We start from the raw sequence: 27,234 nt of genomic DNA on the forward strand, positions 1-27,234 counted from the left end.
TCAAATTTGAAATATTTTACAGGAGTGTTTTTTGAAACGTTCTAAGTAAGTATATTATAAGTTATTTATTATTTATAGACATATTTATGCGTCATTATTTTCATCAATAGTCCTACAAAATATGATATATGTATACATTTATCTATACAAGTAATAAATAATTTAAGTTGGTTGTTTCAAAGAACTCCCTTCTAAGATATTTTAAATGTGAGTAAGAATAGTTCTGCATTCAGACAATTTATTGTATGTTACTCATTATGTAATAACGTGAGTGTACATAAATCATTCTGGTTTGCCCCATTACATTTAACATCGTATCGATAAAAAAAACTTTAAAATAAATCGCAAAAGGTTGTAGTATAGCAATGACCGTGAATTCGTAATGCATTTACCTGTGATAGAGTCCATCGGTATATTGATGGGCGAGCATATTATCATACACAGATCTATTATAGAGTTTTTTTTTTAAATAAACAAAACAAAAAAACATCCGTATTGGATTGTCATCGTAGCGTCTGCCATTGTGAGCGAGCAATTTTCATGAACGATTTCAATTTAACAAAACAAACTGGCGTTATTGTTAACAAAAGAAATGTTGTAAAAAATACAACACAGCGCGAGCTGTTTGCGGTGAAAATAAAACCATAAATTGGCGCTTTGCGGGTGTCTGTTTAAAGTTTTGCTCAAAGTGTACATAGTAATGACGTGATTACTTTAAAAATTTTACCCAGTAGGCACACATCACAAAAACGATTCAGTGGAGATTGTAATATATTATTCTTTTACGTGAATGTTGTATTTTCACTATAAAAAGTTTATACCAATTTAAGCCATTGATTTACTATATACTATAACTAAATTCACATATATTTGATTCTATGCCACTAGTACAACTGGACGCCAGTTTACCAGTCCTCGGCTGAATACATAACTATTCTAAATTAAATTCGTTTTTTTTGGGTCTATGACGATTTGGCACCGGGACAACTGGCCGCCACGCAATTTGAAATTAAATAGACGTTAGGTACTTATAGGTACTTTTAAATAGAATATTTAATAATATTATTTATATTTAAATTATTATTTATTATTATTTAATAGTTGGTGAGAATTTAAATATTCACACGTAAATAATGATTTAATCATGCATATGTTTAAGTTCCAACGAAAAAAACAGTTTTTTTATTTTATATAAAGCCTTAGGCATGGTAATTCTTAATCCGCAATAAAAAAAAACATTATGTTAAGAGTAAAATGAATTAAAACTATTAAGTAGTAGATATAAACTGATTAAAATTCCTCGTCTACATTCTGTATACGTGTCTACGACAGTGCGGAGTTCAATTGTCCCGGAGTCCAGTTGTCCCATTCCCTTTTTTTTAGGAGAGAGTTCTTTGAATCAACTTACTGTAATTATTTATTATTTGTATGGTTCGAAAGTCCTTGATGACAGAACTCACATTATTATTTGAAAAATGTGAGTTATGACACCAACAGTCAACTTTGTCAACAATTTTCACATGATTTAGATGAAATTTTGATATCCAACTATTTTCTTTATAATATAGATTAATGCCTATTGTAAGTTACATAATTATTATATTCTTTCGTAAGTAGTTTTATTTAAGTATATTATATACATACCTACACTCCCCCTTAAAATATAATAGTTTAACAGCTATTTTGTGGATACTGCCGACATTGTTTCTATAAACCAAAATTGTTATAACGTGAAACTATTCGAAGAATATCATGTTATAATAATAGAAAACCAATCTATTTCGTATATTATTTGCTTTGTACGAGATAATATTTTTTTCATGTTAATTTACAGAAAAACTTGATGTATTCGAATAGCCTATAAAATAAATAATCACATTCTTATTGGCGTGGCAAAAAATGCATCTTAGTTTGTCTATGAAAAGCCGTTTTCGCTCACGTAAAATATTTTATATACGTAAATAAATGACGCAGGAAAAAAAACTTTGGTCGCATATCAAAAAAGATTGCGTTTGAAATAATATCACACAGCGGTAAATTTAAATGACTTTCTGTGCGGCTGGAATTTTTTTATTAGTAATTAACTTTTTTTACAAAGGAGAGAATTGGATTGATCTAAATAAACTGTAGGACTGATATACCTACAATATTTTTTATATCATTCCTACAGTTTTTTTTTTTTGAATATTGTGTTTAAACTGTCGAAATAAAGTTCTTGAAACCTATCAAAAGCGCCTACGTAAAAACTGCTCTATAAGCACAAACTTGAAGGTAGACTTCATTTTTTTAGCAGGTTTGCAAATAACTTAGTTTACCTAAATCACGTTTGTCATCACTGAGTTTTTGTAAAAGTTCCGATAAGAGGGCTTGCACATCAGAACTCGCCGCATGCGTCTTACGACGAATTTTTCGATGTGACGCCATCGTAAACCAAGAAACAAATGTTATCAAATGGAGCTTCGCAGATTGGCCGATGCAACTGCAATTCTGCGACCCTGCGACATTCGTCTAGTTGCATTGGCCAAAGCCTGCATGTCGATGTCCGGCCAATATCGACTCCGCGCATGCACACAGCTGCAGAATCGGGCGAATCGGCCATTTCTCTCCAGACTGTCGCTGCGTTTGGTAGAGCTAGAGCTAGCAGCGCTAGGCAGATGTGCGAGGTTGTGATTGTGCAACATTCGCCGGCAGTCTCGAAGGTTTTAATTTATGGCCGTCAGGCACACAAGGCGAGTTGTGATGTGCGAGCCGGCTACGATAACTACGTAAATTTCAGGTATTACTGTCTTATCAAAATGAAATGTGTTAAATCGTTTGTTTTTAGAATTATACTAGCGAATAGGTACCTGGCATGCGTTGCAATGCCACTCAAAAAAATAAAGTGTTTGTGTTTCAATTCTGTTTATTGAAGTGCTTTTGGAATCACAATATTTTTTGTTTTTCCATCTGGTGCGTACACGAATAAATCAGAAGGTTTTCCAACGCGTGAGCAGGCCACATACAGCTGTCCATGTAAGAAGCATAGATTTTCCAAATTTGGTATAGGAGCGCATACGAATAGAAGAAAATAGAATATTATAAGAAGAATAAGATAGTTGTACTAATTCAGAAACCTTCGCGGGCGTGAATACAACAACTGAGTTTCACTACAATTGGATGAATGGTATTGCAACCATACGAATAGAAGAAGATAGAATAGAAAAAGAAGAAGAAGATGGTTATACTAATTCAGAAACCTTTGAGGGTGTGCGCACAACAACTCACCAAAGTTTTATCGCAATCGGATGAATGTTATAAGAACGCTTACTGGACAAACAAACAAACATTCATTTTTATATATCTAGATATAGAACAATACCGCCACAAACCGATAAATGCTAGTTTTTATCTGTGAATGTCAAATCCACTGCCTGGTTAGTATTTATGATTATGTATGACTACCATATCTCTAGCTAGTACCAAGTGTAAGTTATACTAATTATTGTTGTATTGCAATCTCAAATATTTAAAAAAATTCAGAACAATACTGCCATAATATTATTATTTTGCAAATCTAAAATCATTATATTATTCAAAAAGCTTAATATTGTATTCACTATCTTCTTAAAATCTTAATACGATACGAGTGGACAAGCGCTGGATAAATGCCGTCATACAGTGGTATCCAAGTGACACTAAACGACCACAAAAATGCCGTAAAATCTGCTAGATTGACGAACGCATAAAATTGGTTAGATGTACGTGGCATCAACTAGCTAGGGACTGAGAAGAGTGGAAGTTGTTGCCAAAAATAGATATTATAGATATTTAGAGTTAATAACCGAGTATGTGTCTATATGCAAGCTATAAAAAAATCAAGGCCATCCGATGTATAGAGCATACACATGAAGCATAAAGAAATTAGCAATTTACCTGATATTATACGACATGTCAAACTTTCAAATTGTATTTACTCTATAACATGATTTCGAGACTAACAAACTGTTGGCAATAACTCTACGATATATTAACTTACAATAATTAATAAGTATACATTTGTTTATGTATATGTAAAATTTTATTGAATAATATCCTTATAATCTAGTATGGAGTACATGGTATTTTTTAAAGACGTCAGTAGAAATTGATAATTGAAAAAATATGTGTAAAAAGAACTATTAGAATATTATTTTGAAATGAGGTTAATATGTAACAGGTTTTTTTAATTATGTTTGAAAAAAACACCTTTTCGTCAAGGCAACAAAGCAATAAGAGCAATCCCCTCTAAGCTCACTAAAAACTTAAAATACCAGAAGCAGATTGATGATGTATCTAATGTGTGTAATCGGCACAGATACGTGCCTAAAATGAAGCTAAGTAAACGCAGTCAAGAATATTTTTCATGGAACATGCAAGCATCTTGGTAACAATAAAAATTTGTATCTGTTTATTTTTATAATATATAGATATAAGTAGTTTTCACACAGGAATTTAAGCACAGAAAAATCACGAGTGTGCACTTAACTACGTTTCTCTAAGAAAAACTGCAAAAAACCGTAAAAAAGAAAATAACTTTTTTTTTTGTTTCCGACGCATATTTTGTGGTCAATTTTGTACGCATTGTAAAAATTTATTACAAGATTCGGACAAAATCACCGTAAGTTTATTGAACGGAATTTTTTATGCGAAATTCAAAGTAATCAGACTTGCATTTTTATTTGAATATTCATATTAAATTGAAATCAGCAAAAAAAAAAAAACGTGCACCATTCGCGGTTTGATAGCAATATATTTATTAAAAAATATCCTCATTTGAGATACTGTATTATTATACACTGTGGCTATGCGAATAATTACGTTTCTCTGTGGTGGAAGGTTTTTTTTTCGCTACGCTGTTCCGTCTGATACGCATTTTAAAAATCAATCCGACGAGAAATGAGCATTAAATTTTCCATCGAAAAACGTAAAATAATAGAAAACTCATAAGAAATCTAAATGGACTTTCAATTTTAAGTACTTAATAAGTTTTTACATTCGTATCGTTCAAGTAAAAGTAACTTTTTTATTTTGTGTCGATTAGTTATCATTATCAATATGAATATGTTCCTAATAATATAAAATGTCATTTATTTTTTTATTCAAGAATAAATCACAAGATTTAAGAATGTAATATTCATAATAATTATATGATTAATAATAATTATTGAACATACATCAAAACATTAATACTATCGACTGAAGGTACTTGATGGTATTTGAATTTAAATTTTAATGGATTCAAGCTCTGTACTATTCCATTTAAGTCGTTTTTTGCGACTCGGGTTTCGCCTTACGGCATCTTCAGGCGCCGTGTACACTCACCAAAGGGAAACACACACTGACAATGAACACTCTTAACTCTAGCTTATATAATAAATCAATACAATAATGTAGGTAAAAACTTATATCTTATAAATTATATACAATTTTGGTAGGTGCTCGTAAGTATCTAGTTTACCTATCAAATATCTTAAAATAATGACAGCGTTATTATAAGATATTTGATACCAATCAATATCAAATTAATGTTCATATTGAATCCAATAAAAATATAACATTACTGTTTGCAATGCTTTACGAAAAAAGCCTCATTTTTGATCTCAGTGTTAAACACTGTGTACAGCCATCTCTTTCGGGTAAAATAGCTTACGGTGAACTGTGCTACGGTGAAATGCAATACGTACAAGCTGGCAGAGGTTGGAGGTAAAACAATAGTGTCCAGCTAAGAACTAAACAGCCAATTCTATAGTGAATTTGGTTTATATATTTGGGAAAAAACATCTGCGATTGTCCTTTGGAAGACGATGTACATTGATATGGCATGTTTAAAATCAGGGAACTCAGAAATAATGGGAACTGAAATACCTAACAGGTAAGGAGAAGCAGGCAACCGATCTCGAGTAAGGAAGAATACGGGATAAATTTAAACAAGTGTCAAGAATACGTCATACGTCGAATATTAACAACTGCTCTCGGTCTATGTGTTGACACTCATTTAATATTGGTGTATTATACACACTTCATAATGTATTGCACGTCTATAATGCGTGGTTCATTTTCGTAGGACACTCACACATTCAAAACCCTGCGTCAAAATTTACTGTATTGATATATAGCCTATTATCACTGTTTTGTGGTCTTTCAGAAACCTCTGGATACCAAAATAGCACATGCTGGCATGGTTGATCTAGGGATTTATTTCGTTATTTGTATTATTTTGTTTTTCGATTTCAAACCCGAGATAAAAAAATACTCCTCAGTTTTAAAAGCATTGTCACTAGGGATTGCAATACCAAATGAAAATGTCAATAGCGGTTTTTCGGTATTTCTTATTGAATGCCGGTATTAATACCGGTATTTCTTAAACATTAAAAAAGAGAAGTAGGTGCTTATCAATAAAAATATAGCTATTAAAATCTTTCAAAAATAATATTTTATAGCGAAAACCTACATACCTACATTTAATATGTTGACATTTAAAAATATGTACTTATTGATCATAATTGTAGAACTAGTGTTTTTTTTTTTTTAAATAATTTGAATATATTGATAATTTTAACAAAAGTCCTCAAAAGTTCATCATGTGCAAATAAGTCCGGCTGCAGGAAAAGCTTCTTAAATTCAAAGCTTGTACAGACATCAATAATTATAGAATAATTGAACATTTTTGTCACGGCTGTTTTCTATTTCGAAATAATATTATGATAATTCATCGCAACAATCGTATATAAAATATATTTGATGAAATTTTTTTTTATTATTTTTTCATCTCTGTTGGATTCACTCAATATATTTGCATTTTAGCAGCACATAACTTACTTATAATTCATTTTCAAAAAGGTAAACGAGTTTGCTTTCTTAATACCGAAAATTCCGGTATTTTGAATTTTTAAAACCGGTATTATTTCGGTATTGATAAATACTGGAATAGCGATTTTGAAATACCGGTATTACAATCCCTAATTGTCGCCAATGATACGGCTGCTAATATATATTTTAAATACATTTTCGTTTCCTTACTCCAGTGTAATAGCAACTGTGTATAAGAATGGAATGATTTATAAAATTGAAATTATCAATAAATTGACAATGCGTCAAAATTTACTATATGTATTGGTATCGATGGTGCAGATCACAAACTTTCTATGTCAAATTTTATAATTTTGACTTTATGGTATCAAAAAATCAACAAAAACTAAACGGATCTGTTGAACTTTACCTCCTATTTCAAAGATAAATATAGCCCAGTTTATTGATATTTTAATTAAAACTCCTATGTCATATTCATTGTATTATGCTGCAAATAAATCAGTTTTAACCTGCCCCTGTAAAATCGTATTTTTTGACTAAGAAGGTTTGTGATCTGCACCATCGAATATAGTCTATCGGAATTATATTTATTGTCTGTTCTGTGTTTAAAAAAGTAATATCTATGCGTAAAACAACTTGAAAACTATGTAAAACAACATGTAACATCTATAGTACTTTGTTAGAAAAACGATAATCATGTGACATCGGCTTACTTATAAAAAATATGTAAAGATTCATTATAGACGCTATTTGTGAGAAAATTCTGCCATACATTGAATAATCAGAAAACAATATTATTGTCTCATGACAAAAGATTACGATCATAAATATTAAAGTTGAATTTGTTACGTCTGTCAAACGATAATAATTTTTATATGGATGTAATGACAATACTACAACGTGATAATTTCTAGGAAGACATAGGTATATGTCATTAGAAAAACAAAAAAAAAATACGCGTGATCTGGGTGTGCGGCAGAATTCAAACTTAAGGGGGTAAACCGTGGAAATTTATTGTCAAATTAAAGCGATAAAACATTATCAATCAACCGCTATAGAAAAAATAAAAAATATTTTTTATTTCGAAGTTGACGTAACAACTTAACGGCCCACGTGCTCAGCGTAAGTCAAAATGGAGCTTTTTTATTATGGAGCATAACCCTGGACATTCCTTAAACGTTGTAGATAATCTATTTATATAATTTTGAAGCCTTATTATCCTTTATATTTATTTTAAATATTTGATGACTGCATAAAGTATTTTTATTACATAAAATAGTATTCTTTTAAACTTATCGCTCTAATGTTTTAGAATATAATCATATTTCAGTACGTCCATGTGAAGTGGTGTTAAGATTTTTAAGATTTATTAATTTTTAAACGCATTTAAAAAACCATTAGTAAAATTAATGTTAACATTATATAGTGACATATTTACGATAAAAAAATATATTTTATAATCTTTTTGATCCCTAATTTGACAAGAATTAGGCATTTTATTATTCAAAATGGGCACGATTAACTCATTTGAAGATAATTTTAAAGATACTAATTATATGCTGTGTTTTTGAACATTCAAATGTGATAAACATCCTATGAATAATATTTGCTTTATAATAATTATTGACCTAAGAATAAGGTAGTATTTTTTTGAAATACGCCATTTCTATTGGCGTTTCCCAGTAGCTAAGCTACAACATACGGCCGTAGCCATAAATTGACAAACGATAAATGAAGGAGTAAGATCATGTTAACGCGCGTGTTTGAACATGTGTAGTTTAATTATTTTTTTTTAACCCTGCAAAGAGTTTTGTTAATTATTAATAATTAACCTCGATAGGTCAACTTAAAATATTAAGTTGAAGTATTATTTTTGAAGAATGAGAATCAATCTATTCTTATATCAAAGAAAGGTTTAAGTATGTAATATTAATAAGCGTTTATGTTATATATTTGTTTCGAATGTTCTTCGTTTTAATTAATATTAATATTAATAATTAATTAATATTCATATTAATTAATATCAATAATTAATAATAAATTTTTGCACCGCACTTCTTCTTCACTACTTCAGCTGGGGCACGGTCTAAAACGAGCGTGACTACGCGACACGAAGAATGTACAAATGACGCGTGCAGAACAAAACATAATTTGTAATAAAAAGTCAACTTGCGTCCATTTAACGTTATGTTTATTGTTCAATTACTAATAATAATAATATATTCATTGACATGTTTTCTTTTTCAAGTAAATGGGTAACGTTTTTTAGTCATCTTTACACGATTTAAGAATTAATTCCCCCGTCACCATCACAAAACAAATTGACATGTTCACAGATCGACTTTCACTCTCCGATTGCCAGCCAGTCCGAAATTTCGTCGCACCTACAGTTGAAAATTATTTGCCGTTTCACTGAAGTACCGTCTTAAGGAATGTTAGCTGGTTATTCGAGACATGTAGACAGTTTTTGTTCACATTCTCTTAAATCATGCTGCCCTGATACTTGGTAATATTTCGTGATGAAATTTGATCTCACATTCCTTATTCCTTCCAATTTTATACTAAGTACTACGACTAAAGAAGTTTTACTTAAAAAAACATTTTGTTTTTTAATATCACAACTATTTATAATTAAAATAATATATTCTACTAAAAAGAGTCAATGATAATTGAATTATCAAATCAAAGTTTATACGTACATACATAATGTTAAAACAGTTTTAATGTTAAATTCACTAAATAATAATTATTACAAGATAAAAAGAACTTTTTATATACCACGTTTTAAAATTTTTTTTATGAATTATCCAAATGTCATTTTGACATTTCATATTGATTTCCATAGTAACGCATGTATATATTGATAATTTAGTTGCTAGGACCCCCTTAGCAACCAATAATAGTGTTTTATTTTTTACGGATTTTTTCCAAAATAACTTTCCATACAAAACAGAATTAACTGAAAATGAATTCAATTCTACTTAAAGATGGCTCAAAGTATTAAAAGAATGCGTTGTCATCGTGTTTGGATAATATATTCTACAAGTCTCAAATGTCTAGCTAGTCGGAAAGTTAGTTAAAATTCTATTGCAAGATTTGTATTGGACAAACAAGAATACGAGCTAAAAAAAAATGTGGTAAAAATAAGTTAGATTCTGTGTATATATTATTCACAATACATTGTTTTGTTTTTTATGTGCACATGAATACTAAAAAAAACATCACGATAGGTTTTTTCAGTATGGCTTTATCCTGAATGTCAATTAACGACCAACTTAATGTTGTTTAGTTAATAAAAAATATCATCTGATGACACAGTGGTCATTTGAATAATTCGTTATGTACATTCAATGTTAAGTGATCAATAGAAAAATATTTTTAGTTAATACTGTTTACAAAATTTATAAAGGTCTTTGACCAAATAGTAATACGTGATTGAAATTAATTATGCTAATCATGGCCCCCACAAGGGGGGAGTGACGGGGCTCTAGCCAGGGGGCCCGGGCTGAGGAGCGGCCCAGCGTGACCGGTTAAGTTAGATCCTATACATATACTACTAATTCGAGGGCTTAGTGTCAAACAACACTATCTACAAGAGTTCAACTTTACAGGAGAGCCAAAAATCGTTATTTTAGATTCTTGTAACTTAACAAGGGAAATGTTTATTTGAAACCTAATGTTAATATTTTATAATTTATTGTGTATTGTACATTTATCTTGCTTATGATGATGTTAAAATTTATAGGGATAGTTTTAAAAAAATATGAAAACAAGGGTAACTTATGTAATTAGCGTTAAACTTTACTGACGATTTAATAATAAATTAGAAAAGATTGACATAACGTTGTTTGACTATCATGTAGCCATAAATGTAAAATAACGTTATCTCAAAAAAAAAAAAACATTTTTTTGTAGATAACGTTGTCTGACTTTAAGCACTCGAATTTGCTTTAATAGTAAAAAAAGTCGCCTGCGGCGCTAATTTATATAAAGAACATTTACATGATGTACGGTGCAATTTAATGTGAACTGAAGATTGATATAAGTAGTTAAATGATAATAATTCATGAATTGTAGAATTTCATTTTATAATTATTTTTAGTATGTTTTCTGACTATAAAAATGGCTATTTATCCAATATGTCGAAGGATCGCATATTACTTGATGCTGATTGACCACAACTCAATAAATCAACTGGTTTTATTTAAAAATACTTACAAAAATCGCTAAGGATACACGAAACACCCTTTTGTTGATCTCAAAGAACCCTGGGGTTTACCAAATACCATTTGGGGAACACTAATATAAAAAAATCACACTGTGCTTCACCTTAGCGATAGGTAGGGGGGGGGGCACCAAACATCCTGGTCTGGGGGCCCGCTTCCGGGTGTGGGGGCCATGACGCTTATACAAAAAATATTATATTACATACCTACAAACTTATCTGAAGAATGGATGGTGGAGCCATAGTCGAAGACTACCCAATCAAGACTCGTAACTGGACAGAATCTGACATTCGAATGACGTTTTCAAAATTGCGTCCATATGGTGATTTGTAGTTACATTTTTGACCGTTATTCAGATACGTTTGTAGGACAGATAGACATAGATACAGATGTTAAGTTAAAATCTAGTAAAGAAGATAATATGTATAATATATATACAGAAAACCGTTAACACGATTAAAATATGTATGGAAACCAACGTCTTACGTGGTTTTAATGTCCGTTTATTTTTTTCCATTGTATTGTATTTGCTGGTATATGTAAATTTTTATTAGCCAATAAGCATTTTATTGCAATAAATATGAGATGTTTTTGTTAAATTTAGAAACGAACGCATCAATTATTGAGGGTACTATTTATTAGGGAATCCAATCCCGAGCTAAAATTCTGATCCCGGGACTGGTCCCGGAATTGGCAATTTTTATATTGTTAATATAAAAATTTTATATTTACAAATAACATTGATAAAATCGGTCATAAATAAATTTAGTGTAATTTATACTATTTAAGACATTTATTGCTAATATTGTATATCTACGTTCAATCTTGGAAATACATAAAAAAAGTATTTTTTCTGTTATATTTTCGTTTTTATTTTATTTTCCATAAAAATTTATAAAAAAATCAATCTCGAAAGTTTCGGGATTATGTTTATCAATCCCGGGATTCATATGTATCGAAAATAGCTCGGGATTCCGGGATCACGGGATTGGAATCCCTACTATTTACAATACGACCCTCACGGTGGCCGCGCGGCTTAAGCGTTGGACTATAAAGCCGTGGGTCCCAGGTTCGAATCCTGGGTCTGGCAAGTACACATATTATTTTTCAATTTGTGTGTGTCAGGGTATGGTCCTAATAGGTTAAGCAAGTGGCTGACATCCAATTCTCGTAAAAAACAAAACCTGTCAATACGAACCTCCACTATGTGGAGGCCCATATGATCCTATCAGGATCGGACATGGTCGGAACTGAATGCAAGTTTTTATTCATTGTTGTTAAAACTGTTGTCCATGGTGATTTACTTGTTAGGACCGAAATTTACGTTTGAGTCTATGAATTAGCATGCAACGTATGTGACCGGGTCTATATTGGAATGTAGTCTCGGAGTAATACTACTAAAGTATATAATTGTCCGGCTGTATGAAGCCGTTTTTTTGTATGCTATACAGTAGAATCTCAATTTAATTATTATTAACTAACGTCCTATGAAACGTTATACCATTATTTTACCAATCAGTACGGTTACCAATTTTAAATACAACACTGGTAACTATGTTTTATACTTAATAGACTAAATATATTGGGTGATAACTTTATATTTTGCATAAAAAAATTATATAAAACAAAAAAATAAACGTACTCGGTTTTGCTCCTAACTTCGTGATATCGATAACTCATTATATGTCTTCTTTCTTACTATATTGCAGAGATTACGCGTGTGCTGAATACCTCTTCACTCGCATTTATGGTTAGGTTAGAAGGAGAACGGGATACAGCTAAATTCTTTCGTCATAAAATCAACCTCATAGAATATTGATACTTAAACAAATTATAAACACAATAACGTTATATTTTGCACAACAATTATATATTATTCTATTTAAGTGAAACGTATACCTGGTTTTGCCCTAAGAATACAAGTGAAATAATTATTTTCCGGCTTTACTTCTAGCTTCGCCATGTCGATAATTCAAGACGTGCTCTATCTTACTCTAACGCATTTTGCGAAGAATATACGCATGAAAATGGTTTCTCATTCATACTTATGGAATTTTTTTTTCAGGTAGTTGATTCCAAATCACGTGCGATAATTTCAAAAAACAGTTGCCTCTACTGACTACTACGAGTGCCAGATATTTTTAATCTATGTATTTTTTCTTATATTAGTTTGTTTCTATTGTTTTGGTTTTTAATGTTTAAATTGGCGGTTATAATTTAGCATAATGTCATAACGCGTCCAAAACCATGCATGAGTATGTGTTGTTTACTTAACTTTACAGTAGAAATTAAAAAAAAACACCGCGTGTTTAATGGCATCCTATACTATAAACATATTTTATTATAATCATTTTAAATTAATTTTATTATACGAACCTAATCGATGAATTTTGTCTTTGTTAGGTTAAATTTTTTCTTTTGATTTTTTATTTCATATGAATATAACTAGGAAATACAAAATTAATGAAAGCTGGCTTATCCTTTCGGGTGGAATTATCCCTTAATTGCACAGTTTTGTCTTTCAGCAACAAACCGTATCATTGTTTATATTTTGTGTGGATGAAATTTTATTTGAAAACATGCAGCTCTCTGCAGTGGACAAAGTATGCTGACAAAATAGTTATAGTTTTTATTATATAGGTGCCACTTTTAATTTGATCGAATAGAAAAGTAATTAAATAGGTACATACGTTAAAGTGTTGTCAATATGCATTTAAGGATTAAGTATCTGTAAACTGAGCCGAAGCATATTTATTTTGAGTACGCGGTGTCCTCAGTCTTGGGTATTTGCTACCAAGACATACCCAGTCGTAGAGTCGGGTTTCGGGAATTTCCCGACGGGAGTTATCAAGAAATTTTCGAGATTTTCCATCCCGAATCTCGAGAATTGAAATTTTCAACATTTCGGGAGATCCCCGATCTTCGGGATTTCTTTATTATCAAATATTAATTGAAAAAACAATTTTCTAAATGAAAAAAATGGCCAGAAAACACAAAACGTTCAAAGACTGATCAGGGTATTTAACACAAGTAAGCAAACGTCGACTCAAAATGAGCGCAATTTTTGCAACATCGGGGAATTTTGTGTCTCAACAGCGTACACCACGATTGCCAGACGCAGCGATTGACGGTCTGTGTTTTTTGAAAATCTATTTTAATAAGTAATGTTTTGAATTATTTTTGTTTTCCTACTTCTATTTTGTTTGTCTTCTTACATAAATAAAAAAAATCATATTTTTTTGGAATTTGTCTGTTTTTACACTGATTTTAGGATTTTTACAGGTTTTTTTTTATAATATGTCTCGAGAATTCTCGAGAACTCTTTTCTGGAAATTCCGAATCTCGAAATTGAGATTTTCTCGGGAAATACCCAACTCTACCCAGTCGTAAATAACTGCTGAAGTTTCACACCAAGCGTAGGGTGTTAGTACTATTCTAGTGATAAGCACGATTGGTTTGGAGTTGGTCCATGTTTTGTTAGTTCCCATTAAGTTTGTGTTCCCTGCATTTATAACCGAAGGCGGGTAAAGCAACATGGCTATTTTTATTCAAATGAATCTCTTGACTTATTACTACATTATCTGGTTTGGATGAACAGTTTGTTGAATAATGTAAAGTTTTTGTGTGCAAAAATATTAATTTACGAAAGTAGGTATACATAACCGGTTTTAAAATCGCTACGACGGATAAATTATGTAACAATGTTTTAGATACATCATTTAATCTGTTTAAAGACCAATCATCTATCTATAATACAATATGCATAGAGTTTTTTTCATATTTATGGAGACTATTTTGTTAGTTACCTCCATAGAAATCAGTTACAAATAAAAATAAGCTATTAATCACACCCACGGTTTTGTATTAACATATTTTTTTTTGTTTTTTTTTTTCGAGAAATGGATGTCAGCCACTTGCTCAACCTATTAGGTCCATACCCTGACTCATACACAAATTGAAAAACATTATGTGTACTTGCCAGACCCAGGATTCGAACCTGGGACCCTCGACACCACATACCGGCGCTTAAGCCACGCGGCCATCGTGGGTGTTGTATTGTAAATGCAACATATTATTCTCTACTTACAGCCTTCATAAATATTTTAATAATCTATGTAAAATGATAAATGATAAATGTTAAATGCTTGTTACCTCGTTTATAGAAAACGTCCACATCGATCGGAACGGAGTTTCCTCTGACGTAGAACTGCTTTTCCGCTGCTGTCGCCTTCAGGGCTTCATCAGGATAGTTGAACTCCATCTCCTTCCATTCTTCGAGGACTCGGAGATTGGAAATGGCTGTGGCTGTCTGCAGCAGCAGAAAACAGCCAAGCAACTTGCTCAGCGTTAACATTTTGTTCGCCTAATTCTGAAACAAAATGTAAAAGTTTGTTGCTAAAAAAATAAAATTCATAAAAATAACATCAATTGATAATCGAGAGTTTTATGGGTCAATGATAATTCGATAACATTATACAAGTTTATATTTATATCAATGTCATATTTGCTTAGAATGCGATTTGAAAATAGAATCAAATAACATTTTTAATTCTCTATTTTACAATTTTGTAATGATAATTAAATATAAATTTGTAATTGTAGCACCAGTGTAACTATTATATACACAAGTCTGCTATCGGCAGCTATCGAGTGTAGTTTTTCATATGTTTGTATCGAAGTATAATAATAATTGTTACAATAAGTTAGTCGTCTAAACAGTCAAAACTGTGGGTGCCGGACGAAATCCCGAAGGCCGAAATCCCGAATGGCCGAAATCCCGAATGGCCGTAATCCCGAAAGCCTAAATCCCGAAAGCCGAAATCCCGAATGGTCGAAATCCCGAATGGCCAAAATCCCGAAAGCCTTAATCCCGAAAGCCGAAATCCCGAAAGCCAAAATCCCGAATACCGAAATCCCGAACTCTGAAATCCCGAATGGGCGAAATCCCGAATGGCTGGAATCCCGAAGGCCGAAATCCCGAAAAATAAAAAAATACAAACATCAATATGAAAAACTACCCTCGATAGCTGCCGATAGCAGTCTTGTGCATTGAATAGTTGCGCTGAAATAAAAAAGAACAAAGCGTCAAATATATTGAGTTAATCAAAATAAATTATTTGCCATAGTGAAAGCCCTTAAAAGTTCCAATGAAGTACAATCAGAATATGTAGCATACAAAAAAGTGACCCTTAGGTCCATTGTGTGTTTATATTATGAAAGAGACGACGCGCACGGACGCTTTAGAAAACCGCCAGTCTGATCACTTGTATTGAAATCTACGTGTTTAATTAAAAGCTGTTAAAATACCGCCTGGCTAAGTGTATGTAAAACAGTTCGGGTGTTAGAGAACTAACAAACATGTTTTGTAAAAGAAAATGGCTGTCGGCGACGACGATACGAGAGAATATGTATCAATAATAAAAATATGTTTTTAATTAAATTGTTTTTATTCAAAAGATTTAACATTAATAATCTTGAAAATAATTAAACATATATTTATAGAAAAAACTTTAATACAAATCTCTCACTACCGATAGGTGAAAATTGCTAAAAATAAGTATAAATATACGCAGGTAATAATAATGTGTAAGCCTTAGATAAAGACTTTTTAATGTGTAATGATTTTAAATGTTAATTATTATGTTTAATTACATGTTTCATAATTGCATCACTAGATGGACGTAGTAACTTAACACTCCCCTTCAATGAATCCTGGTTTTAAAATATTAATTGAACTTGCATTTACGTAATATAAATTTAATATATTATAACAGTTTTGAAGTAAAGTTTTTCTATATCTACGAAATTTTAGTTATTTATATTGACAAAGGTTTTGAGCTGTTAGCCCAGGGAACTCAGAAATAATGGAAACTGAAATACTTAACGGGTAAGGAGAAGCAGGCAATCGATCTCGAGTAAGGAAGAAGCCGGGATTATCTTAAATACGTGTCAAGAATACGTCATAACTCCTCTCGGTTTATGCAATGACGCTCAGTTAATATTGGTGTATTACACACACTATTTCACATGCTTGAAGCGTGTTTTATTTTCGTAGGACATTCACACATTCAAAACCCTGCATCAAAATGTAGCGTATTGAATATAGCCTATCGGAATTCTGTTTATTATATTATGTTCTGTGTGTAACGACGTGTCGTATATATTTTTTTTAATGTTAATTATTCTGCGATATTTGAGTTAAGTATTGATGTTATTAGCTGTTGTTTCGAGTTATGAACACATTTTCAGAACTACTCCAAGATAAATAATTATCAAAACTTAAAACTGAATAATTGCATCCCGCAAGACATAACAGAAAGAGAGCGTGTCATATTATGTTACATTACAGTAGAGTAGTATTTATTTTTATTTTACCAGAATTATTTCGTTCTAATTACTAATGAATTTCATGATTTTTAAAGAGATTCATTTTTATAATATTAATTGGAAAATTCCTGAACATTTTGCATTGTATTTATTTATCAAATGAAATGAAATCAAATTTATTTACTTTACATATAATGAACATAACAAATTACAAATTCAAAGCGTTCACGACATGACATAAAATAAGTGTTAACAATTTTTTAAATAAAAATACAGAGAGATTTGACTTAATAATACGATAAGTAATAAAATAAGAAACAAAAATAAAAGTAGATGGAAGCACACAGGGTGAACTATCTATAGACCCTATCTTAAAAACTTATAAAACAACGTCTGAAATTTAGTAAGTATTATAAATATTACTCACAGTTTATTTAGGCATTATTACATACTTTCTAAATTATATAGTACCATCCACCCATGGCCCCTACAAGTAAGGGCTGACAGGGCTCTAGCCTGGGGGCCCGGGCTCAGGAAGGGCACGGCGTGGCAAGTCTACCAAATAAGTGAGATAAACACACATCACAAATTTGCTCTAATAGTAAAAGAAAGTCGCCTGCGGCGCTATTTTCCTTCAATAATATTATTATTTAAAATTATGTGGTTGTACAATGCAATTTTTAATTGTGTATCGATACCCGACAACTCCATAATTCAAATGGATGTAGGTAGTAAAATATACAAAAAAAAACATTAAATATATTAATATAACTGTAGAGCGTTACACTGCCTTTATCCTTAGCGATAGGTAAGGGGGGCGCAAAAGATCCTAGCCTGGGGACCCGCTTCAGGATGTGGGGGCCATGCATCCACCATATGTATTAATAATACTCAAATATCGTAGAATTTACAGAAAATTTTGTTTCCATATCAGTATTTAAAGTTGTTTTATAACGCAAGCTAAATATTAAAAACAGGTAAATATTATGCATATTCTAATAAAATTCGAAATATTAAAAAAATGCATAAATTCATCTAACACAATGTCTTACATAACATCATCACATGATATTTAGGATTATCCACTTTTTTTTAAAATTAAATTTGCATTTTTTACTTAAATGACTACATGGAAATTGTTAAGGAGATTAAAAAACCTCTAGAGATCCTTCAGCGAAATGTTTATTTAAAATATGTACACGGTCAAGGTTTGTTATAAAAAGTGGTTTGTGCCATTAATTCAATATAGCATAGCCAGTATTTTTTTTTTCATCTTTTGCTAAACCTGAGGTCAAAAAAGATATATAGTTATTTTGTCCAAGACATCTATTATATGATTATCTATATGCCTATAGAAGCATACATAGAGATAGATAATCATTATTTGCAGCTCTCGAAATATAATATTATACGTACCGGAACGCCGAAATTTAAAAGTGAATTCAGTTTTTTTTATTTAATTTCTACATTAAAAATACAACTGAAATAACAGTTTTTAAAATTTTGACATGAATATTTAGTAAATATTAGGGTATACAAAGCTTATAATTCCAATTATCAATTAGCTTTTATTTATATTTTAATAGTCCCAATGCAGGCAATAACCTTTTCTATACCTACACAATATCTTATTTTATCAGCGTTTAATTAGTAAATTTAGTAGTAACATAAAATAGATCGACAGTCCCTGACGATGTTGGAAAGTAAAACCCTATATATATAAAAAAATATACAAGACTCGCAACATAAAACGTATGTTATTTACTATAAAAATTAATATGAAAATTCATCTATGTTTCTATCATAGATAATGACATTATTGGACGACGCACTCAATACAGTAGCTAGCAAGTAAATTCGCGCATTCGCATATATAGGTAGACGTCACGCAATTTCCATTATGCGATATCACGCATCGGAAATTTATAGCAATATCACCTTTATTGTAATGGCGTTAGAATAATGTTTCTAGTGTCAATGTTCATTCGAGCGAACTCATTCGAGCCGAACCGTTCGGCAGACCCGACTAAAAGCATCGAGAATTTATAGAAATATCACCTTTATTGCAATGGCGTTAGAACAGATTATGCCATTCGGCAGACCCGACAAAAAAGTGAGTATCATTTTTATTCCCAAATGATTCGTCCATATTAATGTCATTGATCATAGATTAATTATTGTCATTTGTAGGATTAGTAACGCTTTGGTTAGCACCCATTGGTTTGCTTGTCTATTAGGTCCATGGACCTAATAGGTTGAGCAAGTGGCTGACATCCATTTCTCGTAAAAAAACAAAAATCTGTCAATACAAACCTCTACTCTGTGGAGGCCCATATGATCCTATTAGGATCGGACATGGTCGAAAGAAAAAAGAAGAAGATGTGCTTGTCTTATTATATTATTAATGTAAGCGCTTTTTATATCCAAGTTCGTTTGTCTTTTCTTAATTTCATATTATCGAAGGAATTGCTATTTATTACAACTAATTTACAAAAAAAGCAACCAAAATTGAACTATTAAACTATCCATTATTTTTGTTAGATATTGTAATCTATAACAATTACAATGTTTGTTTAACAGGAAAACACATTAAAAACAAAGTCTCTTTCGTTCAAGAAATTAAACAGTAATTAAGTTATTATTACGATTTTTATTTTATTCACGAAGCGATGCCATAGTTTTTCGAACATCGAGAAACGAATCTGGGCTCCGGTCTACTCTGTTCCATTTCGAGCACTGATTGCTTGTAGCCATATCTTGAATATTTAATTTATTTTATTAACATGAGCGAATCGTATAAATTGAAAGATGTTCACAACATGACAATTTACAAAAAAAAATAAGGAACATTATCAAAATATAATACAATGAGATATACACATAAATAAATAACAATGGGATAAAAAAGCATATACGAAATATTATATCTTTTTGACACGATTATTTAATAATATTATAATATTCTTTTTTTATTGTTGTTAATGAAAAATGATTTAAAATATTTATGTAATGGACATTTATTATGTAACGCAAAAGGACAAACACAGCATGATTAGGTAAGGGAACAAAAAAGGGAAGGCGGTGTAATAGAGTTCGCTAAAAACCCTAAAATGGAAATTAACTGAACACATAGCTAGCTCTAAGAATGGATAATCTCTGGACAGATCTAATCATGTAGTGATACTTAAGTGGTAAGGAGTGCACAAAAGGTAGACCTAGAGGCCTCTGGATCAACGAAATAGTTAAGTTCTGCGTATATTGTTAAAACCAAGAGAAATATGATAAGCTTGGAGAAACTGACATTCAATTGTGGATACATTCAGGAAAAAATTTCATAAAATCATTGCAAGTTTATATTATTTTTTTTAGATACTGATAGCTCAAAGCTCAAATTAATGAAGGGGTTATCACAAGACAATGATATGCCACATAATTATGAATTTGTTGATTTTGAATAAATTTCCCAAATAAGATAAAAATCTAAAAATAAGATTTCCAGGGCATACACTCACGTTTTACTTAAGACACTTTAAAAAAAATACTCTGATGTCTCAATAATTATGATCAATGTGTAGTTCTTACAAATTCAAATTTTGCTAAAAAAAAATGGTTATAAAAATAATATGATATGCCATGCCAGTCAAAATTGATATCGGTCAGTCATCCACGCTTTTTGCTCCAAACAGAATAATTAGATGTGAGATATATCGAAAATTTTAATGAGAATAGTAATTTTTCCTGTTACAATAGTGAGCGAACAAGAATATTAAATTGCTCATATCTCCAAACTATGTTTCTGTGGCATATCATTGTCTTGCAATAACCCCTTTAAATGACATGTTTAATCCCAGGATTGCGAGATTAGTATTTTTTCAATTACCCGTTTCGGCAAACGCAATAAATTTGAATTGTATTTAAAGAAGCAAAAAAAATCTTTTTGTACCTACTTAATTATTTTTTAAGACTGAAAAAGGTGACGAGGGTATATTTAAATTACACATCACAGAAAAATATGAATATTGACCTCACCCTACATCCTACAAGATACTTGTATCCGGAAATTTGTACGTAAACAGTTAACCGCAGGACAATCATTCATGCGCCGCAGTACGTGAAACATGAGTTCGTGTAACGTTTAATCAAATGACGAGTTTTTCGTTGAACATTTCACCGTGGAGTATATTTGTACGTATGCTACAACATGTGGCGAATTTTATAAGATGTCTTTACTAGATTAGGTTAGGTTAGGTTAGGTTAGGGTTAATCTAATTGAAACAGTACTATTTGAAAACTATCGCCGCATTTTGTAAGATACGTACAAATGTATTCCACGGTGAAATGTTCAACGAAGAACCCGTCATTTGATAAAATGTTATACGAATTCGTGTGTTGCGTACTGCGGCGCACGAATAAGTGTCCCACGATGAACTGCATACGTACAACTTACATGTAACCACAAGATACTATGAGGGACTATTATGATATGACCACCCATTAAAAGATAATGAATTTAACTGCATTGAGAATGTTATAACCTACAAAATTCATCGAATTCATTGAATTCCATCATGTTGACTTCTAGAATTCCAAAACCATGATATCCAGCAGTAGGAGGTGCAACATGATTTGGGTATTCATAATTACAAAACTAAGCGGTAGGTGCTTCCATCTAGTGTAAAATGTGAAATTGTTATGCAATAGAGAGCTCTTAATCGATTGAATCCAATAAACTGATCACAAAAAATTATATTATTATCACTGGTGTCATTTGTCATGCAGAGATTTTCAATTGACTCTCTTATAGAAAGTAAACGTAGATTGAAGCCTATTGAAACATTCGCCAAGGTGAATTACGTATATTTTGTAAATATATTATGAAGTTATGATTAGTAACTAAAGGTAGATATTATATAAAAAATAGTAATATATATTGCTCTCATCGAATACATACTTCCTATGTACTAAATACGACTTACAGAATTGAAGAAAATTAAATTATTTTCAGCGTATTTCAGTCGATTGCTATATGTAGGCGTTCTAAATCTCTCTCCACTCGCCTCGGTTCCTAGCTGTCATGTATAACCTTAATATTGGGTCTAGGACGATTCGGCACCGGGACAACTGGACGCCACGCAATCGAATGGGATTCAAAATAAATAGACTTTCGTGAATTATATAGCTACCTACATTCAAAATGTATATTTCATATTATTAGGTATTTTTATTCAAATTATTATTTAATTCTCGGTGAGGATTTAAATATGCACACGTAAATAATGATTTAATTGTGCATATGTTTAAACTCTTTTATTTTATATAAAGCCTCAGGCATGATAATTCTCAACCCGCAACAAAAAACATTATGGTAAGACCAAAATGAATTAAAACTACGTCGTACTACTTACTATGTCGTAGATATAAACTGATCATAACGAACGTTTATTTATTTCATTCGAGAGTGCGGCGCTCAATTGTCCCAGCGCCCAGTTGTCCCATTCCCTTAATATTGTGTCAATACAGCGTGCTTTTGGATAGCCTTTCGATCGTTTTATATTTTTTGGATACCACTGGATTATCGTATTAATCCAGAGATCATACGCTTTATCTCCAGATCATCTTCATTTAAAAGTTTTGTCATACTTAACTTAATAACGTAGCATAGTTTTGTTTGCTCCCTTATTCATTCGATATTTTCTTTCTCTTTACAAGTAGAACCTATTATAATAAATATACACATGCCACAGTGTCAAACTAGACAGCTCGTAAATCAAAACTCGTCTCATCTGCAACGTGTCGAATACGTTGATGTGACGTCATCGTTATTTACAAAACACGCGCTGCCAAATGGGGCTCTGCATATTGCTCGAGTGCGACTTTTTAGTTTGAAAAAAAAAACATCTAGTGCTGCTATCAACAAATCGCATGCGTCTCGGACTGCAAGTCGAAGAACTACGAGTTGGTCATTCCTATGCCGGCTCGCTGATTGACGCTTCCAAATATAATATAATAATATCGCACCCCCAGTAAAATACTGTAGTAATCCAGAAAATGGCATTTTGCAGGAGAGCCATTTGAAGTTTCAAATATTCTTTGTAAATACAGGAAAAGTCTGAATGTAAAAATTATTCCTCATTTTTATGGAAAAACATGATCTATTTTCAACTGTATTCATCATTTTTCTCTAAAACATATACAAATAAAGATATTTGAATATTTCTGAGTTACGACAGTATTTTATTAGGATATTTGAAAATTTCATGGTAAAATTTGAATCAACTCAATATTTTCTATGTAAATTTCCCTACCATCACTCTAATAATTTCAACTAATTTGTTGGGCACTGTTAAGGAAGGTTTTCAAAATATTAAGTTATGGTACAATCTTTAAAGATTTATTGAAAAAAAACAAGAAAAATACAATTATTAGTTCAAAACAACAAAAAAATACTTAATTATTTTATTTAATGGGCAAATAAAATTTCTAGATACGATTTTTAATTTTTAAACATCACTTGGAAGAGAAGCAACAAAATCATGATAAAATTCACGATGTTTAGCATTTCAGAGAGAAAGCAAATCCTTCTTTTTAATTGTCGTTATTTTTGGCCGCTCTTGATATGCTTTGGATGAATCGAGACCATCCATCGGTAACGGTTTACCTATTTTCCATTGACGAACATTCAATTTACTACATTCTTCATGATAACTTGTTTAAAAAAAATAATGTATGGATAGTCTCTGTCTACTTTTACAACTTTAATCTTCTGCCACAAAAATTTTTCTCCATTTTCATCCGTGTTGTAATTTTTACCGATTTCATCTGCTAGTTTTTTCTTGTTGTGAAAATTATTTGTTGTCATGGGTTTAACAATGTATGGTTGTCCTGTTTTATAACTTGTTTGTACAATGGTAATCATTTGGCCGGGCACAAATATTGGTCCACTTTTTAGAGCCCTAGTCTTCTGCTGCTCAATTGTAGAATGGACAATATCGCCTTCATTTTGGGTATGCCCGATGACCAAAAACTTATGAGAGATCGTTTTATTTTTTTGTGAATTCCTGATGGCATATAAATACATTGCAGCAATGTATTTATTTTTATTCTACCAGGCACAATTGTCTCTGTAAAAAATAAAATGCTCAATGTGATGATATTTTTCACATGCAATGTAATCGAGTACACAGCTACCAATTTCATTGGATCTTCATGCAGCTTGACTCTCATCCCACATGTATCAGTTTGCAATATTTTCAGTGATATTATAGACTGTAAGATTGTACATTGCCGACTTTCGTTTATAATAGAAAGTTGACACATTTCCGCAAGGAAGCGGTAAAACAACCTGCAAATCATATACAGCTACATTAATGACGCTGTTTTGGCCATTAGTTAGGGACTCTGCTACGTCTTTGGTCTTTTCATCCCTTGCCTCTTTTTTTCCAGGTTGATGTGTCTCATACTTTTCTTGAAGTTGTTCTTTTTCTTCTGATGAACAATTATTGTATGGGTCGCATTCAACCCACAAATCTTTTTTAGGCTTAAAGAAGCCAATATTAAATTCGTCATTAAATATGGATGTGTATAATAGTGTTCTTTTCCAAATGGCATATTGCTGTCAGCTTGTTGTTTTTTGTATAACCGATACATTTCAGCAATTGTTAATTTACCATCTAAATACAATCTAGATGTCTGTGCACGCAAATAATGTTACTCGATCACTGGAAAGACTTAATGTGAGTTCTTATATCATTTTTTAAATCATCTTCAATTTTTTTGTGATTGCCATGGTGACCTCTTTGTTCTGGAATTGGCGTTCCGAAAAGAAGATCCCTTGTTTTCCACACAGTGGAGCAGTACCTTTCACTCACCCCAAATGTGTTGATAAAGTATTTTGTGCATACTTCTTGTATTTTACTTCCATTTAATTGAAGTTGATAACAAACATTGTTGCCTCTGCTGCTTCCAGTTTTTTTGTTTGAATACTTTGGAACAATAATATCCATGCAACTAGTGAGAAAATTACGATGTATCTCAAGATCTTACTGTAATAACAGAGTTACAACAGTATCTTTTTGAAAAATATTGTTTTAGTTTTTTAGAAAGCTTCTTGTAAAATACTGTCGTAACTTAGTTACTACACTATTTTATTATCGATTTAACAATTTTCGGAAAGTAATGTACTGTATTAAATGCTTTCTCTCTGACAATATTTGAGTTTGAGATATGACAATATTTTATTAAAATAGCAAAAAAAAATACGAATCCAACCACATCCATAACTCGAAAACGCCGATTTCAGACTTACGACAGTATCTTACTGGGGGTGCGATATATAGGGATTGCAATAACGGTATTTCAAAACCGGTATTCCAGTATTTATCAATACCGAAATACCGATTTTAAAAATCCAAAATACCGGAATTTAGAACCGGTATTATGAAAGTACACTGGTTTACGTTTTTGAAAATGATGTTATGTGCTGCTAAAATGCAAATATATTGAGTGAATCCAATAGAGGTGAAAAAATAATAAAACAAATTTCATCAAATATATTTATATAATAATAATATTTTTAATAATTTAGAATAATTATCATAATATTAATGACTGTACAAGCCTTGAATTTAAGACTGCAGCTGGACTAATTTGCCCTTGATGAACTTTTGAGAGCTTTAGTTAAAATTGTCAATATGTTCAAATTATTTCTAAAAAATCACTAGTTCTACAATTATGATAAATATATATTTTTAAATGTCAACATAATAAATGTAAGTATGTAGGTTTTTGATATAAAATAATATTTTAAAAAGATTTTAATAGCTATATTTATTGATAATATAGCTATTAAAATATAATAATATGTTCAAGAAATACCGAAAAACCGGTATTGACATTCTCATTCGGTATTGCAATCCTTAATAATATACGTTTCGAGAGGTTACGCGCGATTCTCGCTAAGTAAATGTGCGCGATCTTCATATGCAACACCGGAGCGACGTTCCTAGAATGTTTAATTCATGGCTGTGCGGCACACGAGGCGAGTTTAGATGTGAGAGCTGGCTTAGATAACAAGTCAATATACTATATTATTATACTTTATTAAATAAACACACAGAACATGTTGTCAGTGGCTTTGAATAAAAGCGAATAATTTTTAACCTTCAATATCAACTGATGCGATTTTTTCAGTAAGTATTAAAGAATGCGCAATACGAGTATGTTAATTGTAACGGTTTCTATTCTGGACTGTACTTACATCAAGTATGGCATCATTTTTTTTACTCACTCTCCGTTCTGACTAATATAGTCTTCTTCTTTTCTTATTTTCTGTAAAAACTATCGAACTTCACGCTAATCTGGTATGTTTATAATGACAAATAAACAAATACGCGTAATGCATATTTAAGTAGGTTAAAAGCAAACGGGCATCTCTCAATCACTTACATACACATCGAAATATGCTCATAAAAATAATGACATAGTTCTCAGAAGTTTCTAGCTAGGTACATTATAAGTTCTATTAAAATCCGAATCTTTAGAAACACGGCATACTATTTTTGACCTTATTTTTAACTTTAAATTAATTAATAATCTTTCAGAATGCCGAAAATTACAGTCTAACACTAAGTTTAATGTACCCAGACTCAATATTCGTCCCAATACATTTTCACCTCTGTAAATTCACACATATAAAATAAATCTAGGTTACAATTATTGTCCGATGACTCGACTCTGCAGAACCATGAACCTCCACAGCGATCGAGTGGATCTGTTTTGTTCTCTCGCCTCTTTCAAATTAAGTTCCAACTTTTTAGACTAATAATTATTGGGTCTAGGACGATTTGGTGCCGGC

General features: G+C 31.3%; 1 protein-coding gene across 2 annotated transcripts in view; it reads right to left on the minus strand.

The window, feature by feature from the left end:
• Positions 1 to 27,234, minus strand: part of LOC147070371 (royal jelly protein-like protein) — a 78,456-nt gene that overhangs the window by 32,602 nt on the left and 18,620 nt on the right. For both annotated transcript variants that reach the window (XM_085949803.1, XM_085949805.1), the window contains exon 3: positions 15,207 to 15,423. In XM_085949803.1, the coding sequence (XP_085805929.1) occupies positions 15,207 to 15,408 (202 nt within the window). In that variant the 5' untranslated portion in view covers positions 15,409 to 15,423. The remainder of the gene's footprint in view (positions 1 to 15,206; positions 15,424 to 27,234) is intronic.

The sequence above is a fragment of the Rhyacophila brunnea genome, unplaced genomic scaffold, assembly GCF_057557595.1.
Source record: "Rhyacophila brunnea isolate RB1 unplaced genomic scaffold, BYU_Rbru_1.0 scaffold_22, whole genome shotgun sequence".
Lineage (NCBI taxonomy): Eukaryota > Metazoa > Arthropoda > Insecta > Trichoptera > Rhyacophilidae > Rhyacophila > Rhyacophila brunnea.